This window comes from Aspergillus pseudodeflectus (genome assembly GCF_044049435.1).
Source record: "Aspergillus pseudodeflectus strain CBS 756.74 chromosome Unknown BJX68scaffold_10, whole genome shotgun sequence".
NCBI classification, from domain to species: Eukaryota; Fungi; Ascomycota; class Eurotiomycetes; order Eurotiales; family Aspergillaceae; genus Aspergillus; species Aspergillus pseudodeflectus.
In genome coordinates, this window is record NW_027263786.1 from 548,890 (window position 1) to 564,995 (window position 16,106).

General features: G+C 52.7%; 7 protein-coding genes across 7 annotated transcripts; 2 read left to right on the forward strand and 5 right to left on the reverse strand.

The window, feature by feature from the left end:
- Positions 1 to 345: 345 nt before the first annotated feature.
- BJX68DRAFT_231715 (uncharacterized protein) lies at positions 346 to 753 on the reverse strand. The gene has a single exon (XM_071039385.1). It carries the CDS (start codon positions 687 to 689, stop codon positions 396 to 398), a length of 294 nt encoding a protein of 97 aa, XP_070901859.1. The 5' UTR covers positions 690 to 753; the 3' UTR covers positions 346 to 395.
- A 25-nt stretch (positions 754 to 778) lies between these two features.
- Positions 779 to 4,372, reverse strand: BJX68DRAFT_23698 (bifunctional cytochrome P450/NADPH--P450 reductase). The gene is made up of 3 exons (XM_071040102.1): positions 1,894 to 4,372; positions 1,634 to 1,830; positions 779 to 1,570 (listed from the first exon to the last, which is right to left on the reverse strand). Exons 1-3 carry the CDS (start codon positions 4,252 to 4,254, stop codon positions 868 to 870), a joined length of 3,261 nt encoding a protein of 1,086 aa, XP_070901860.1. The 5' UTR covers positions 4,255 to 4,372; the 3' UTR covers positions 779 to 867.
- Positions 4,373 to 5,543: 1,171 nt separating this feature from the next.
- Positions 5,544 to 6,378, forward strand: BJX68DRAFT_231718 (uncharacterized protein). The gene has a single exon (XM_071039386.1). It carries the CDS (start codon positions 5,731 to 5,733, stop codon positions 5,926 to 5,928), a length of 198 nt encoding a protein of 65 aa, XP_070901861.1. The 5' UTR covers positions 5,544 to 5,730; the 3' UTR covers positions 5,929 to 6,378.
- Positions 6,379 to 7,124: 746 nt separating this feature from the next.
- BJX68DRAFT_23724 (uncharacterized protein) lies at positions 7,125 to 7,925 on the reverse strand. The gene has a single exon (XM_071040155.1). The coding sequence runs from the start codon at positions 7,708 to 7,710 to the stop codon at positions 7,219 to 7,221; it is 492 nt and encodes a 163-aa protein (XP_070901862.1). The 5' UTR covers positions 7,711 to 7,925; the 3' UTR covers positions 7,125 to 7,218.
- A 576-nt stretch (positions 7,926 to 8,501) lies between these two features.
- Positions 8,502 to 10,074, forward strand: BJX68DRAFT_23757 (uncharacterized protein). Its single transcript, XM_071040215.1, has 2 exons — positions 8,502 to 9,144; positions 9,236 to 10,074. Exons 1-2 carry the CDS (start codon positions 8,747 to 8,749, stop codon positions 9,933 to 9,935), a joined length of 1,098 nt encoding a protein of 365 aa, XP_070901863.1. The 5' UTR covers positions 8,502 to 8,746; the 3' UTR covers positions 9,936 to 10,074.
- A 542-nt stretch (positions 10,075 to 10,616) lies between these two features.
- Positions 10,617 to 12,705, reverse strand: BJX68DRAFT_23718 (PH domain protein). The gene is made up of 4 exons (XM_071040142.1): positions 12,438 to 12,705; positions 12,250 to 12,375; positions 12,104 to 12,196; positions 10,617 to 12,050 (listed from the first exon to the last, which is right to left on the reverse strand). The coding sequence occupies exons 1-4, from the start codon at positions 12,573 to 12,575 to the stop codon at positions 10,863 to 10,865; spliced, it is 1,545 nt and encodes a 514-aa protein (XP_070901864.1). The 5' UTR covers positions 12,576 to 12,705; the 3' UTR covers positions 10,617 to 10,862.
- A 1,222-nt stretch (positions 12,706 to 13,927) lies between these two features.
- On the reverse strand, positions 13,928 to 15,976 carry BJX68DRAFT_253794 (arrestin family protein; the record flags this gene model as incomplete). The annotated part of the gene is made up of 5 exons (XM_071042776.1): positions 13,928 to 14,758; positions 14,810 to 15,238; positions 15,298 to 15,616; positions 15,699 to 15,842; positions 15,915 to 15,976. The coding sequence occupies 5 exons, from the start codon at positions 15,974 to 15,976 to the stop codon at positions 13,928 to 13,930; spliced, it is 1,785 nt and encodes a 594-aa protein (XP_070901865.1).
- Positions 15,977 to 16,106: the final 130 nt, after the last annotated feature.

Genomic DNA, 16,106 nt, shown 5'->3' on the forward strand with positions numbered 1-16,106 from the left:
AGACTTGGGGTCCCGGTTGAGCTCCAAAAGCCCAGATCCATACCGCGATATGAGACGAGCACTATGAGCAATTGAGCCCAATAGAGCAGATAGAACAGGATTGACTGGGACTCTCCATACTAGGGTCATGAGGAAGTGCTCGAGACAGAAGAGCTATGCAACCTAAAAGTTCAGACTCGGGGGTATTTCGACGAACTCCTCGCGATCCGATCTGTGCTACGCTACAGTAGCCTAAATGCGCGCCTTTTCACAATAATGCAGTTGATTCTTGAAGAGCATGCGGGGTAGACCCGGCGCCAGCAAATCGCATCGTTGAAATGAGGGGAGCTGAAGGCGCTTGCGCATGGTGATTCGAGCGCCGAGTCCCGAGCTCGAACATGTCACTTGCAGCATGTTTACTTTTTGCTGGCGCTGCGATCCTGCGAATCTTCAGAGTTCAAGTGGTTGGATCTCAATCTCCGATCTGATTCTTGTCTCAAGAGTCGAGTTCTGCTGGATTGCGAGAGGATGGATTTGAAGGCGCCGAGGTGATAGACAAATTGCTTCTGAGGAGAAGACCATAAGAACATCCCTGCAGTCACAAAAGGAGGTTCACAGGCAAGTGTCTTGTCAGTCGAAGAATCAGTTCCCGAATGTATCGAGTAAACTTGAAGGCCGAGCCAGAGAAATGCTATCCTGACCGCGACCATAAGTGCGGAGCCAAAGACGCAGCCTGCGCAGAAATCGTCTCTGAAAACACAAGAGGATTGTATCACAGACAACTTGAAGTCATATCGATCTCTTCTATACCAGAACCATAATAATCCCTAATATACATAGCGCAAGCTTGATCCTTTTCAACAGACAGAATAAAATCACATCGGAAGCCTAATCAAAGACATCCATCACATACCTCACATTCCTCTGCTCATCAAACCACTTCTCCGCCTTGTCAACACCACTACCACTGCTACCATCATCATCTGACTTCTCCATCTCATCCCTCAGGGCCTGAACCATCGCGCCGCGAACCGACTCAGCCAGCGCCCCCGATCCACAAACATACACCCTCGCACCATCCCTCCACAAGCGCACTACATCCTCACGGTCCGCCAGGATCCGGTCATCCACGTGTCGACACCCGTTACTCTCAGAAGCCGCGCGGCTAAACGCCCACCGTACATCCACAACGCCCGCCGCCTGCCATTCGTCCAGCTGCCCCCGGTACAGATCGTCTACTCCGGGCGCGCGGCATCCGAAGAAGAGCAGTGCGGGAGCTAACTTGCGCTGCTTGTCCTGCTCCATCAGCACCGCCCTCTCCTGCAAGAAGGCTCTAAAGGGAGCGATGCCCGACCCGGCGGCGATGCAGATCATCGGCGTGGATTCTGGGTCACTGGGTAATCGGAAACCGGAGGAGGGGTTCTTGCGGATTGAGACCTGGAGGTGGTCGCCTGCGCTGAGGGAGTCGAGGTATGTGGTTGCGACACCGAGGTGGCGGGTGCCGTTGGCGCGGGAGCGCGAGGGTGCGTCGAGGACGGATATTGTGATTGTGGCGGTGGTGGAAGTTAGTAGGGGGGAGGAGGATATGGAGCTGGTTCATTGTCAGTAATGGGTTCGGAGCAAAGTGAAGTTATAAAAGAGAGCTGGAACTGACTATTGGCGCATCCGCATGGATGGGAGCATCAGCAGGAAGGATCCCAATGGGAGATTCACTGAAGGATATTGTTCGAGGATGTCAAGGACGGAGATGCTCTTGCTGAGGATATCGGCTGTGTATGTCTCGTTCGCGTAGGTACGCAAAGTCTTCTGAACGTCTGGCTCCGAGCTTGCATCGGCCATAACTCTCAAGTCCTGAAAAGCGTTTATTAGTCTAGTTGTCCAGTCGGGTTAAGCTGCTGGGTTTTTCTGGCTTACCTTGCGAGTGGCAGGCTGCGATAGCTCCACGTAGGTACTGAGGATCTCGTATGCCGTCACGGGGCTATCTGTCGGCAGGGCCGTTGTCGGCCCTGAGGCTGCAATGGTGATCTGCGCATCCCAGGCCAGCTTGAACCGCCGCATCGCTCGACGCACGGTTTCAGCAGGGTTGATGGGCAGCACAGCGAGGTAGTCGCCTGCCGTGTAGGTGACGCCCTCTGGCAGCCGGATTTCCAAGTGCTTCTTGCGCCGCTCCTTTTCAGCCTCCGCAGTCAGTAGCCGGGTTTCCACAACCATCGCCTGGCCCACGTCCTGGCGCAGGGCCTGTGTGCGAGAATTAGAGACCGTCACTGCTACAGCCGCAGAAGGCTCCTGCTTGGCAGATGACTGGTTGTCCTTCTCTACTGTCCCATACTTCTCAACAAGACGGGGCCAGAGCACATCGTCAGCCCAAGTCTCAAAGGTAGAGAAGAGCTCATCGGCGGATGCGTCCGCGAGCCCCATCTCCGCGAGACGAGAGCCCCCCAGCTTCTCCAGCAAGCTGTCAACCAGCTTGGGGATGCGGTGGAATGTCTGCGCCCATTCCTTGTTGCCGCAGCCAAAGACGGTAAAGTCCACGCCCTTGAGCGGGGTGTCTCCATTATTCTCCTGCTCCAATTCTTCCAGCCAGGAAACAAACTGTTTTGCGTTCTCAGGCGGCTGTCCCTCGTATGAAGAGGTCACGATAACGACAGGGTGGTCTGTGGGAAGCGCAGAACGGCCACTGTCAAGACCATCAAACCGCCTGACCTGGACTCCCTTGGAAGCTGCATCGGCTGCAATCCGTCGCGCAAGCGTTTCGCATGTTCCGCTATTCGAGCCATATAGAATAGTCAATCGAGAACCCGAGGCAGAAGTGTCCCCGGAGTCAGCGACAACATTTGCTGGTGTAGTCGTTTCCGTCGTCGCAAGGCCAGCCAGCCGACGCTCAAGCGTAGTTGGATTGAGGCCGTGGCGCAAGCTTGCTTTCATATACATGTCTTTCGGTTTGATCGTTAATGTCTGTTTATACTTCAAGTCGTAGTTGGCATCGGCCCAGGAGAAATCAAAGTTCTGGAGAAGCATGACCATCACCAAGAGTGCTTCCTGCCAGGCGAACGGTCGTCCAATGCACGCTCGCATCCCGTTCCCGAATGGCTTCCATGCATTGGGGAACTTTTTGACTCGTGCATTGAAAGCCTCGTCGGACATACGCTCTGGTTTGAACTCCAGCGCATCGTCTCCGTAGACCTCGGGGTCCAGATGCGACTTGGCTAGAAGGTTGACAATAACCTCGCCCGCCTTGACGGGGTATTTGCCCGCGAGAAGGGTGTCCTCAAAGGCCTCAACTGTGAATAGAGGAATGGTAGCGTTGAGACGAAGGGTTTCACGGAGGACACTGGTGATGTATGGAAGCTTGGACAAGTGCGATACTTCAATGACGCTTTGTCCAACTACCTCGTCCACCTCTTGCTGCGCCTTGCGGTATGTTTCTGGGTGCTTCAGCAGCTGATAAAAGACAAATGAGAGAAGGCCCGAGGTAGTTTCGTGGCCGGCAATCAGGAAGGTGATAAGATTATCCATGATGCTCTCATCGGTCATCTTCTGTCCAGTCTGCGAATCGACGCCCCGCAGCATGGCCGCAAGGAGGTCGTTGCGATCGCTCTTCCCTTCCTTGCGCGCCTTGAGAACCCCTTGCGCCGTATCTCGCAGCACCGCAATATCTTCCTGGAACTTCTGATCGCGACCGCGGAAAAACACGGACGGCAAGGGTGGCCTCCGCGGCTTCTCGCCAGCCTCTGTAAGAAAATCACCCATGGCTTCGATAAACGGATGCATCGCAGGCGAGTAGTAGCTGTTGAATCTGTATCCCATCGAACACAAGGCCAGCGTATCCAGGGTTAGACGGGTGAAGTCGTCCGTGACCATGATGGGGCTGTCAGGCCCGTACCGCGCCCACTTCAGGGCGAGCTGGCTGGCAATGTCGTGCATCTCGTCGAACATGCCTCGGATGGAGAGCGGGCCAAAGGCCGGCATCAGGACTCGATGCGCAATCTCCCAGTTGACTTCTCCCATCCGGGCTGTGAAGAGTCCATCGTGAACGCCCTCGCGGACATGGGCGAGTGCCGAATTGACGGATTTTCGGAATCGCTTCTCGTCGCAAGTTTCGTTGACCAGTGCGTGGGTGGATACGACGACGACCGTTCGTCCGGGGAATCGTAGTCGATAGATCTCGCCGTGTTCCTCTGCTAGAGCTACCATAGACCCCAGGGGAAATTCCTGGTCGATTGTGCCAACGTTGCCGATGAACGGCAGCCCAGCGGGCTCTGGGATCTCGGCCATTGTGTTTGGACACGGTTGATGGATGGTCCAACAAAGATTTGGGCAAGGGGCTCTTTTAGGTGCTTCAGGGTGGACTCCGACAGGAGAGCATTACCGCTGAATAAGAGGGCGTGCAACGTAATACAAAGAGCGAGGGCATAAGGGCCAATGCCAACCTCGGCTGGCTGTGGCGATCGAGATGTGATCGCATAATCTCGGCTTCCCGATTCGCTGTCGGTGACTCCGAGTGGGCTTCAGATGATGGGGAATTGTTACCATGGGGCTCAACCACATCTTGATCTGGTGTGGTCTGACGTATTATTAGACTATAAACTCCATAACGTTCAGGCTGAAACACTCCATAGTAGGACATACCTCGGTTCTCTGCAAGCCCTGTGTCACATGTGGTGTCACTCAACATGCTACCGGAGAAAAAAGGGTTGCTCAGGGAAATATAATCACCAAGCATGTTAAACACTGCCTCAGACCCTGACCCCTGGGCAAGTTCCCAGGCCTTAGACAGGATAGACATGAAATGTCAAAGTCAAAACTGCCGCCTCAGGCAGCAAAGCCTCCAATACCACGTGACCACAAGCCCTCAGTATAGGTACATCGATATACTGAAGGAGTGGAATGGGGTATAAATAGTCGCCTCTCTCGATTAAAAGTCGTTCCAATCAGAGAGTGCACTCCCAGCTACAGGATGACAGTAGTATTTGCGACGATCTATAGGTGCTTCGAGTAAATATGTGCTCTCTCCCACCAGCATACCGCGCTACAGACGCAGATCCTGGCAAGCTCTCGCATAAGTCACAATGAGATTCGTTTCTTCTGCCACTTCATCATCATACGTCAAGTATTTGTCTTGCTAGTGTCGAAGCTAATCTGAGTGCCGGAGACACCAACAGAACGAGCTGCCGTTGCAGCAGGCGGAGCGGGTGTCAGAGTTCTTCATGTCGATGATATTCCGGTTGATCATGGAGGATAAGACAACTATCAAGGCGGCACTTGGTCTGGGTGCATCGCACCTAATCCGTAGCCTGTCAATTATGACTTAGAACGACCCAGACTGAACCTGATCCAGTGGTTGCTCAGCTGCAAGAAGCTGCAAAAAGACAGAGTTGCGTTTGAAAAGAATGCTCTGATAGAAGGCTCAAAGCAAGAACTATTAGCCCGCGCTGAGTCTCCTCGTCATCGTCTGAGACAGAGCGAGATGTCAGAGGAATCGTCAGGAGAAGCACTGTCTGCTAGCTTATTCCAAGTCGCCCCAAGTAGTCCGCTGGAGCGAGTCTTTGCTTTGTGCCCGAATCGCCGCGGTGGCTTGTGAGCCAAGACCGGGACAAAGAGGCTCTTGGGGTCCTAGCCGCTGTGAACACACATGGAAACGAGAGAGTACTTGATCAGATCCAGGAAATCGCTCATTCAACACTATAGGCAGCAGCTCGGGCTATTGGAGGCTTAGGTTATCAAGGCCAACCGCAAGCGCCTGTGATCACAATGTTTCCCATCATCATTATGCTCTGCGGTGACAATATGACCACCTTCCGTTCTGGGGATATGATGACGCAAGCTGGGATCAGGGACCCGATAACTCGACTGGAGGTTATTATCATCCTCACTGCAACGGCCTTGGTTATTGGGTGTGTGGCCTTGTGGTACATGGACTATTCCCACGTAAAGTCCTCTGCTCGCTAAGTCTGGGTCTGTTCGCCATCTTCCTATTCCTCCTTGGCGGCCTGACTTCCCGGCTCCGGAAATCTGACGAGATATCGGGGGTATATGCCACGTTAGCCGCGGTGTTTATGTTCTTAGGTGCCTATCATTTTGGGCTCACCCCACTGACCATAATGTCTACGGCTGATATCTTGACAAATTCTGCGGGGTTCGGCTATTGGCGATTCGCACATTCATAACAAAGGTGTGTGGCATGCTCCTCAAATTCATTGCGCCCAGTGCATTGGACGACATTGGTTGGAAGACGTACATGATGTTTGGCGCCGCCGATATTGTCATCGTAGTATCGAGGTCGATCTTCTGAGTCGAGATACAGGGCCTCAGTTTTGGGGCGGTCGAAACCAAGTTTAGTGACTTGCAGGCTAGGGCTTCCAAGTTTCTAGCAAAAGACCAATGATGTATTTGATAGGGCAAACTGTAGGTTATTCGTATGAAGTGGACTAAGATAAAATCAGCCGGTTAGGCATTCGCAACACGGCTCTCGAAGAGGTTAGTGGGGCGAAATATGTTTTATTCGATACTGAAATTGCGTCGAGGAGAGTCGTGGACGCGAGAACGCATACATGCACCATTCAAGCCCTAGAGTCTCCGTCAGATTGAATTCAATTGGATACCTGCTGACGTAGTATGATCTCAGTTGTCAGCGTATTTGATAAAGGCAAGCGCGGAAACATACCTATTGACTTCAGCATTGCTGTGGGCAAGAATTGTGAACAGAGGCATAAGATGGATATTTCACTTCTCAAAGCCCACGTGCGCTTCTCCGGCCCAAAAGGGGAAAGAGCGTGGGTGTCCACCACGGCTCGAGTCCCTGTCTAAGGATCCATATCCATCCCACTCTCATACTAAATTCCTCACTAACAAACCTTTCACAGGAACCAGCGATAAGAAATCCACCGGGGCGTTGAAGGTCCTCTCCGGGAGCCATTCTAGACTCGTCCAAATCGGTCTGCAACCTGCCGGTGCTAGTCAGCCCATAAGACATATGGAACCCCGGATATTGCAAGGTCGCATTCGAGTCTGCAAAGAAGAGCCTGCAGCAGCCGGCGGACCCATAAATTGAAGAAGTGGATGCAGACTAAAGGGTTCTCCCGCACAGAGGACCGTTCCATGATCCTTGAAAAGTTGTGCAGGCTAACGAGCTAGCGGCAGCCTCGGGCCCAGCCTACGGGCGATGTATCTATCCCGTTTTCTGGAAGACTCAGTAACCAGCAATCCTGCCAACTCCTTCCGAAAGCCAAGTCTCACGGTTCAAAGAGCGTGCAACCAATCGTGCTGATTTTGGCCATCTGACGTTTCTAGTGCGACAAGGACTAGGCTGGATTGGGCAAGGACTGGCACGACCAGCAATTGAGGCCGCAGAGTCGCAGACTCCAGGGAGGAGGAGCGGAGGAAAAAGAAATATGCCTGCTGCGAAAAATCTCTCATGCTGATTCTGAGTCGACTCCGGGGGATCCGCTGGCGCGAGGTTTCAGAGCAGAGAAGGGCATTTGCATGAATCGAGAATAGACTCGCGGCAGTCACGGATAGCGAGAAAGGGTCCGAAGCTAGAAGCAAGGAAGGAAACTTTGTTGCTGGGCTCAGATCCTCGATACGACAAGCTCGATTGGACGAGGAAAGCTCCGCGACCATGGCAAGAGTAAGAGAGTCCTTTTTTGTGAGTAATACGACGCTTAGCTCGGCTGCCTTGATCACAGTTGAGACTGGGCCATGCCGGCTACAATTGAGGCCGCGCATGACCATGCAACTTTCCACTGCAACTGAATCATCTGATGCTTCTGCGGAGTTGTTAACCTGGCTGATGCAAGTGTACTGGAGAAATCACTACAAGTGTTTCGTAGAATCTGTGGGTCTCTACTCGGTAGATTATAGCTGCTAAGGCGGCGCCGGGACTATACCCAAAACAGCTACCTCCACTCGAGCTCCCAGACAAGTCAGTGTCAGCCAGAACAACACCAACAAGACTCTCGCCCATCCATCTCCCTCGCGCTGCGGCTGACTGCAATAATCAACTGCTTATTATCGTCTGACTGGTGCTGCCTTGAGGCTTTGACTCCCAGCAAGGTTCGTGGATCTTCTCTGCTGTTCTCTCGCCCGGGATCTCCATCCTGGGCCTGGTTTATTCCACACGCGACTGCACATGAAATGTCACCCATTTGAGTTTCGCATCGCCTGTTTATCTCTTCCTATTCTTTCTTTTTTTTGCTTGGCCCCCAGATTTCCCTTGCCGCCCCCCCTATTTTTACCTTTTCTCATTCGGTGGCCGTGGTCAACCGTCCCAAATCCACCCTGCGACAACTGTACGTTGTATGTTAGTAGCTTCCCCCACTCAGCCTTCTCCCCACGTTCTTTAATACGCCTCACTGTCTGAGTCGTCTGCATCTGTCAATCTTCGTCCAGTTGACGATGGCTTGGGAAGATCATGAGCCTAGATCTCCCAATGGCGCTCCGTGCTCGTCCCCCAGCTGGGCACGCCCGACAAGTGAAAAGGGCCGTGTCTCCCCCTTCCTGTGTACCCTTCGTGCTACTACTGCTGCTGCCGGCTGCTGCCACCCGTCGTGACTGTTGACTTGACTCACGTTCGACATCATCCATCCTCATCGCTGCCTATATACATGTCATAATCCCTGTATATCTATTCTTACTTCTGCCTACTTATTCTTTTGTCCTCCTTCTCTTCTCTCTTCTGGGCTGGCTCCTCTTCGTATCATATCATCCTCTTATTACTATTACTATTCCTATTCTTACCCCACCCTTCTATCCTCGCTGCACGGGCAAAATGGCTGAATTCAAGCATCCAGTTCACTCTGGGTTCTCGCGTAAACCCACTGCTCTTCCCGACCCTCACCGCCCATACTGGGCTCGCAGCCAGGTTCAATACGCGCAGGACCTGCTCGACTACTCGCCAGAGCCTATTGAGTACGACGTCGACGACAAAGACTACTGGGACAACCACTTTTTCTTCCCAGAAGACTGCTCCTGGTCCCCGCCCAAAGGTTGGGAGCTTGACGAGAACAGCTCCGAAGAAGATATTGCCGTCGGAGAGTGCTACGACCACCACGACGTGGACGACGACACCATGATCCCCGGTCTACCTGATATCAAAATGCTCGACGCGGAGGCCCTCTCCGATCTACTAGAGGACAACCTTTCGCCACCAGAGATCACCTCCATCTTGTACGTCCATCCACTGCCCACCCCTTGCTTCCCTTCTCTCACATATATCGCATTTGCCGTCACCCCGCCGATCTTTGAGCTAACAACACAGCGTCTTCGCCACCAACGGCGCGATCTTTGCCTACGCCTCCTCCCTTCCCTCCCGCCAACTCCGCAACCTAAGCGCCACCTACGGAGCCGCATACACTTGCTATGCTAAGACCGCCTCGAGCGGTAACCTCACCGGCGTCAACCCCGCCAGCCACCCTTCATCCTACGTCACAGCGCAGTCCGTCTCACTGGGCGACGTAGGCTCGATCGTCTTCGAGCTCGACGATCTCGTCGCCGTCGTGACCAAGATCGCAGACAAGGTCCTCCTTGCCGCCGTCGGGCCGTCAACGGTCAAGGACGTCGCTTCAGAGGATAACCAGCACATTTCCTCCTCAACCGCCAACTCAAATATTCCAACCGACTCTGCGCCTGAAGGCTCCGCCGCAGATCCAACAAGCACATCCGTCACCGCATCAACACCAACACCAACCGCACACTCTCACTCCCAAACACCAACAAACGGCACAGCAAACGGATCCGCCACACCAAAACCGCAAGCGCAAACACAATGCGAATACATGACCGAAGCTCAACTCGAATCCCAATACGAAGTCGACCGCTCGCGGGACCTCGAGCGCCTCGCGAGCCTTAACCTCTCAACGCCGCCGTCGATCCTACTTGCGCTAGAGTCGAAGTCCGCGGCGCTGGGTAGGTTCCTGAGTCAGAAGTTGGAGGACTTGGAGAGCCCGGAGGACTTTTAGGTCGTTCGCTCTCTCATTTGGGTTGGCTTGGGGGGTTCTGGATGGTTGACAGATGTGATGTGATGAGATTCAGAGCGGATTTGCTCCGTACGGAGGTAATGGTACAGGTGTATATGTATACGGTACATACGTACACTGTATACAGATATACGAACCACGCCCCTGTACCATATCTCCTCTGCTAAGGACCGACCTCGTCTTTCCTCCACTCACCGCATGCATACCATAATATACACACATACAGACGTGCGTCATGCGCACCTACCTACCTATTACCTCAGGCGACCCCTGTCACTTGGTTGCAGGAGATGAACCTGGTCTTGGGAAGCAAACAATCATGTGAGATGGTATTAGCTTTATATGTCAGACATGTAGGATTGGATTTCGTACTGGTATGATAGTGACAGTGTTCCGAGTTGTTTGAATATAGTGTCATGTCCCTCACTCTTGCTTATTTCTGTGTTACTTATGCAGTACATATATGCTCAGGTCGACCCGCGGTTCATGTATTTTGTCTACAGCTATGTGCTGGGCTTTTGTGTAGGATTCCTAAAGTAGTGCGTGATTCCGATGTATAAGGTCGCGTGCCTTTCTTACCAACGCAAAGTATCCTACTATGGCGTCCTCGATGGTCGGGCTGGCCAGAAGGAGGTTGCTCGTCAATATTAGATTCAGATACGTATATCATCAAAGGTGAATACGAAGCGCTCTGTAACCAAGAATTTTCTTCTGCGAATACCTAACCAGAAAGGCACACTCGCAATGAGATTATATGATATCCAGGATGTCAGTCAGCTCAGGAGGGCACAGAAGCCATCAGATGCAAAGCAACAATATAATCAAGATATATATAAGAAATAAATAGAAGTGGATGGACGAGGAGCGGGAGAAAAGTATGCATCTTAAATCGTCAATAGTACAGTTGCCTCACGATTTCTCAGCTACGGCGGTCTGCTCCGTCTTCTCGGAGACTGGAGAGGGGACCTTATCCGCAACGCCGCCTGTCGTTGTGGTGGTGTTTGTCCGGCTGACTGCAGCCGGGGAGACGGGGCTTTGCGCGGCGGTCTCCTTCTCGGGGTAGGCGGGTGGTTGAGCAGCGCCGGTGGCAGATGGGGCCGGGCTAATTGGGGAGGTGATGGGTGATGTCAGGTTTGAGGCAGCAGCTGCGGCAGTAGTTGTGGCGATAGGAGTGTGGGCAGCCTCCTTGATAACCTTCAGCCATTCCTTGGCATCGGCTGCGGAGCCGGCCTTGAAGACGAACTCGGTGTTCGTGTGGAAAGCGTTCCCGACGACGTTACTTGACACGTCCTTACCCTTAATCGTAAAGGTGTTCTTGACTTCGTCGATGGAGACAACGTGGCAGTCTGGTAGGTACAACGACAGCTCGGGAGCGGGATCCTTGTGGAAGTCGTCGTTGTCTTTGAATTCGTGGAGATATCTGGCGTGTGTGACAACGTAGAAGAAGCTGGTGAAGCCCTTGACCAGGACACGCGATTTCCGCTGGAGCGTCCCCTGGATCAGAGGCTGCGTGGTGCGGTGGTCTTGGTTGGCGAAAGTGATGTTCGCGAGGGTTCTTGGTGGCGCATCAGGGTCGACGAGAGTTGAGTCGTTCCTGGTAATAAAATTCACCCACTCGAACTCGGGAGGAATACGCTGCAACGTGCCGAGAATATCGGTGTACATGGCCTTTTGACGATCCGACTGCCCGCCCATGAATACAACAAGTTGGTCCATTGCGGCCTGAACGACCTGAAGGACATGCGCCTCAAACTGCTGGAAGTTGTTCTGCACGGCAATAATTTCTTGCCGGTTATTATTCTCCTCGATGACTTGCTTATTGAGGCGATGGATGATGCCGCGACGAACAAGGTACGGATCATGAGCGGTTTCGAGTCTATTCCCGGCAGCAGAATCCAACGCTGACGTCTTCTGGCCAAGGAGCTCGATGTGTTTCTGTGTCAGGTTCCGAGCTTTCTCCACAGCCTTTGCGCCCTTGGAAGCACCAGTCTGTAGCTCCTTCGACTTTGCCTTGAGTTCCTTGTGCAGCTTCTCCAACGTGGGGAGCACGGAGGTCTTGAGGTTCCTCTCGCCGTCGGCGTACAGGTTGATCATGCCCTATGTTCCACTTCATTAGATTCCATGTGTCGTGTGAAGTATAGAGATCATACTTGAGTATTAGCACGAATATTCTCAAAGAACGAATAGACACCTCCGGCACTCTGAGAGAAATGGTGTCCCTCTTTGAGCGGCTCATTCACCGTCTACATCCAATCAGCATCCCGCCAGATATTTCATGAAACCGGGTCGCTCAGACCTTCAAGACCTTCTCGAAATCCTTCGACATGCCCTTCTGCACTTTCGCTGTGACAGCCACATAGTCCTCGAGGTATCCGCACATATGCTTCCAAGCGCGCAATCGTTCGATGAGGAGGTTGGTGGTCTATACACGAACAAGCATATCAGCGATATCCGAGGACCAGATAGAGATATCGGATAGCATACCTCATTGCTGTCGGAGCCCGGGATAGCTTCATCCTCACTCATTGAAGCCCGGCGCTCCGTGCCAGTACTGACAGTTCTCAGGGTGTTCGAGCGGTACGGAAGCTTCGGCCCGTCGACGGGACTGCTAAGGTTCGACATGTTGGCGTCTATCGCGGAAGCGGATATGGGCGAAGGGAGCTCCCCGAAGAATCGACAATCAAATTGGCAGATCAACCGGTCGGTGCCTGGGGAAAAGGGGGGAAAGGACACCGAAGTCCGGAGCCGCAAGGATAATTAAATCTCGAGGGCGATCGAGCGAAACTAAGCTCCCTGGCTGGCCTAAGACGGTTCTTCTGATGGCAGCCAAGTGGAGGAGTGGGTCGGTGCGGCCCAACCGGAGGAGAGCTGAGAACGGCTGAATGGGTGAGATATGGATAGGAACGGGGAAATCCAAGAAGAATGCAAAAACAATAAAGATAGGGTTACTTCGCTCAGAGATAAAGGGATTGTTTCTGGGAATAGAAGAGAAGGGGAAGGGGAAGAAATTCGAGAGCTATGATGCAAACGTCCGGATTTTGAACGAGGGGCAGCTCACCGCCTTAGCCATTGACGACATACCCTGCGATCTGCCTCATCTATTCCCGGTTAAGAAGTCCGCCAGGAGTTTGCTGGCAATGGTCCATGCTCAGAACAGGGTCCATTCGACCGATTAACCAATCTTCTATCACAATCGAACTTTTAGCTGTGGCTGTGCTGATCGACGCGCTGGTCTCACATCTCCATCTCCCGTTTTGAGAGTCGAAACATGGCGGTTGATATCTCCGGCGGCTAGCCAAGGTTGTGGGCAATTAGAGTTGTGAGCACAATTAGAGTTATGAATTCTAGGTGTGGCTGAGCAGGCACCGAGCAGGACCATGTATCTCCTGCGGAGTCCGGAGTACTTCGTATCGCATCAGATGCTCAGGAGTTTGATGATGTTGTTAACAATTTCAGAGTTGACACTTTGATATGCCCCGTATTCTTCATATCGTTTTGATGCTGCTAATGCTAGTGTTTCCCTGCAAGGAATGGAAAATGAATAGCATGCATTCATAAGTCGTTTAATGCGTTGTCGTCAACAAGGGCTATATATCCCTTAAGTTTATTGTCATGACTTGCGTCCCGGTAAACCAGTCCATCTATGTGAAAACGCCTAAAAAAGAGCCCTGCGCAGACCTAGTCTTAGGAGCAGCGACATGAATCAGAGCATCGCCTTCGTCTTGAAGAGCGGATGCTATCGAAATAAAATACAAATAAAAGCGTAGCCGTGTAGCTACTTTCGCCAATAAGAAGATTAGGAGAGTCTATAAAAGAAATGCAGACCAGCGTCCAGCGCTGGATAAATTTTTGGTCGTAATCGCGCTAGAAATGAGGCGGCGGGTATCGTTTTCTCGAGTGGATATCGTAAGAATAACGTGATTTTGAGCGCATGCAGTTGGGAAAAGAATGAGATCCGGATAAGGCGACCTCGATTATGCTCTGCCTCGTGCTTGGGCAAGGCGAACGCGGCGCTCGTCGTCAGAATGGCTAGGAGACCGCGAGTGGAGGAAGCCAGGCCGATGAAAAAAGTCCATCGGGGCATTGAAATAATCGGATCCTCGGCCGATACCCCGGAGATGCACTTGCTGCGGTGACTGAGGAGCTGTCATTTGGACGTTCTCGGCAATGACATCTTGGTAGTCAGGCAATTGGTTGTCGTGCGGGCGCACAGAAGAACGAACCGCAGTCGAATAGCTCGGAACACGGCTGAGTGTTTCCAATTCGGCAGAGTGAGGGTGAAACGGTGTGGCCATTCCCGAGGGCAAATGATCGTGATCGACTTCGTCAGACGTTCGCCGCGAGAGCTCTGGACTTCCAGGTGTGTGAGTATTCGAGCCGTGGGTATTGGAGCCGGACGCAGGGCCGTGATCTGAGGGAACTCCTAGGTGGTCGTTTTCTGACGGGGAAAGTCGGCTGTGTCCGTGGAGATCGAGGTTCTGGAGACGGTGGTGCAAGGCAGTAGCAGAAATGTCAGTGCTAGTGATTGCGTTCATAGACGCGAGATTTTCGGCAGAGAGGTTTCGGCTAAGCGTTCCAAATGGTGTGCCAGGGCCGCTTCCGGGGCCCGGTGTTCGGTAGCCGGAAGGATCAAGTTCGCTGTACAGCTGATCGAACTGATGTTCGCCGTACAGAGGCGGAGCCTGCTGCGCAATGTCGTTGATTGCAGCCTGTGTAGCCTGTGGAGTAACATCGACGAGTGTGTTGTTGTCGTCGATCGCCAGATTGGGGGAGATGAAAATCGATACTGGTAGAGTGGCTCGTAGCTAGGAACATGGTTAGATACTTCCAACAACGCAGAAACGGCGCCTCCGTACCTCACTAATATGTCCATCGGGATTGAGTAATTGGACCCGGAACTTCAACTTGTGTCGGACCTTGATCCCCCTTGTGTCTGTGTCCTGCAGGCATCTCGCCAAAGTTTTGGGTAGATCCAACAAGCGCGAGAATTGGTACCCTTCCGCCGCCTCATCAATGATCTCCAGGTTCTGGTCAGCATCTATCGTATGCTCGTCGTTGACGATTGTCCTCGTGTTTTTGTAAGTGTTGCGGATCGCATCCGGATCTTCTGGGTTCAGAGTGAGGTCGTGCGTTTCTAGCAGCTGCGAAACAATCTGCCCAATTCCGAGGCCTTTGAGAAGCGGGATCAGCTTGAAATCGACTCGGATGCTTGTGCCGAAAATGACGGCTTTCGTCGGTGTGCTAATAGAATATTCGATTTTGTTCGGCCAGATGTTTTCGACGGACTGTTCAGAAAATGTCAGCGCATGTGACGGACAAGCCGAGGATCCAGCACTCCACATACCATAGCGTGTGAAAGTTCAAGGGCGCTAGACTCTAACGTGCGAATGATGCGGAGCGGTCTCCGAACGATGATGTCTTTCGCGTACTTGCGCCCGATCTCCGCCTTGAAGCGATAGGTCACGTAGGTGTCCGAAAGGCCCTCGACGCTCTCCGGCATCGACCCCTCCAAAATGACGTCGAAGGGATACTCATAGTTGCCGGCAGGAAGGATTTCGGTCTTACTCTTGCCCGCGTCCCTGAATTTCCAGGTTTTCTCGTAGAACACGCGCTCCCTCCAGTTCTTGCGCCCGCCGCCAGCCGAGCTTGAGGGGAGATGCCAACTAGTCGATGCAAAAGCTTGTGTCAGCAGACCATCTCTTGCCGCGTTAACCGGCTGGAAAAATATCCAAGACACAAACTCACCAGACCCGCGATATCCCAGTAAGGTGAAGCCGAATGTGCTTGGTTGAAATCGGTTCCGACAGACAGAGAATGAGCTTCCCACTTAAATGGGCGCTGGCAGCCTCCTGCTCCCCTCCGCGAAAAACGATGTAGTCTTCATCGAGGCTGAGTCGGAAGAATGAGCGAATTAGCAGAGTTCGGGCCAAGGGCCGAGATCCCGAGATGCTGCAGACTCACCGGATATCAAAGTATTTTGCATGGCTTGCGCTGCCGCCTCCACTGAAGAAACTGAGCGCCATGGAGAGGGGTGCACCAAACAGAAAGGTGCAAGGAGTGTTTTGCAGCAGTAAGGAGGGGAACAGAATCAAAAGAAAGGCAATAGCAGGGTTTAATATAAAGAACCAAGGCAGAGCCCCGTTAGGAAAAAAA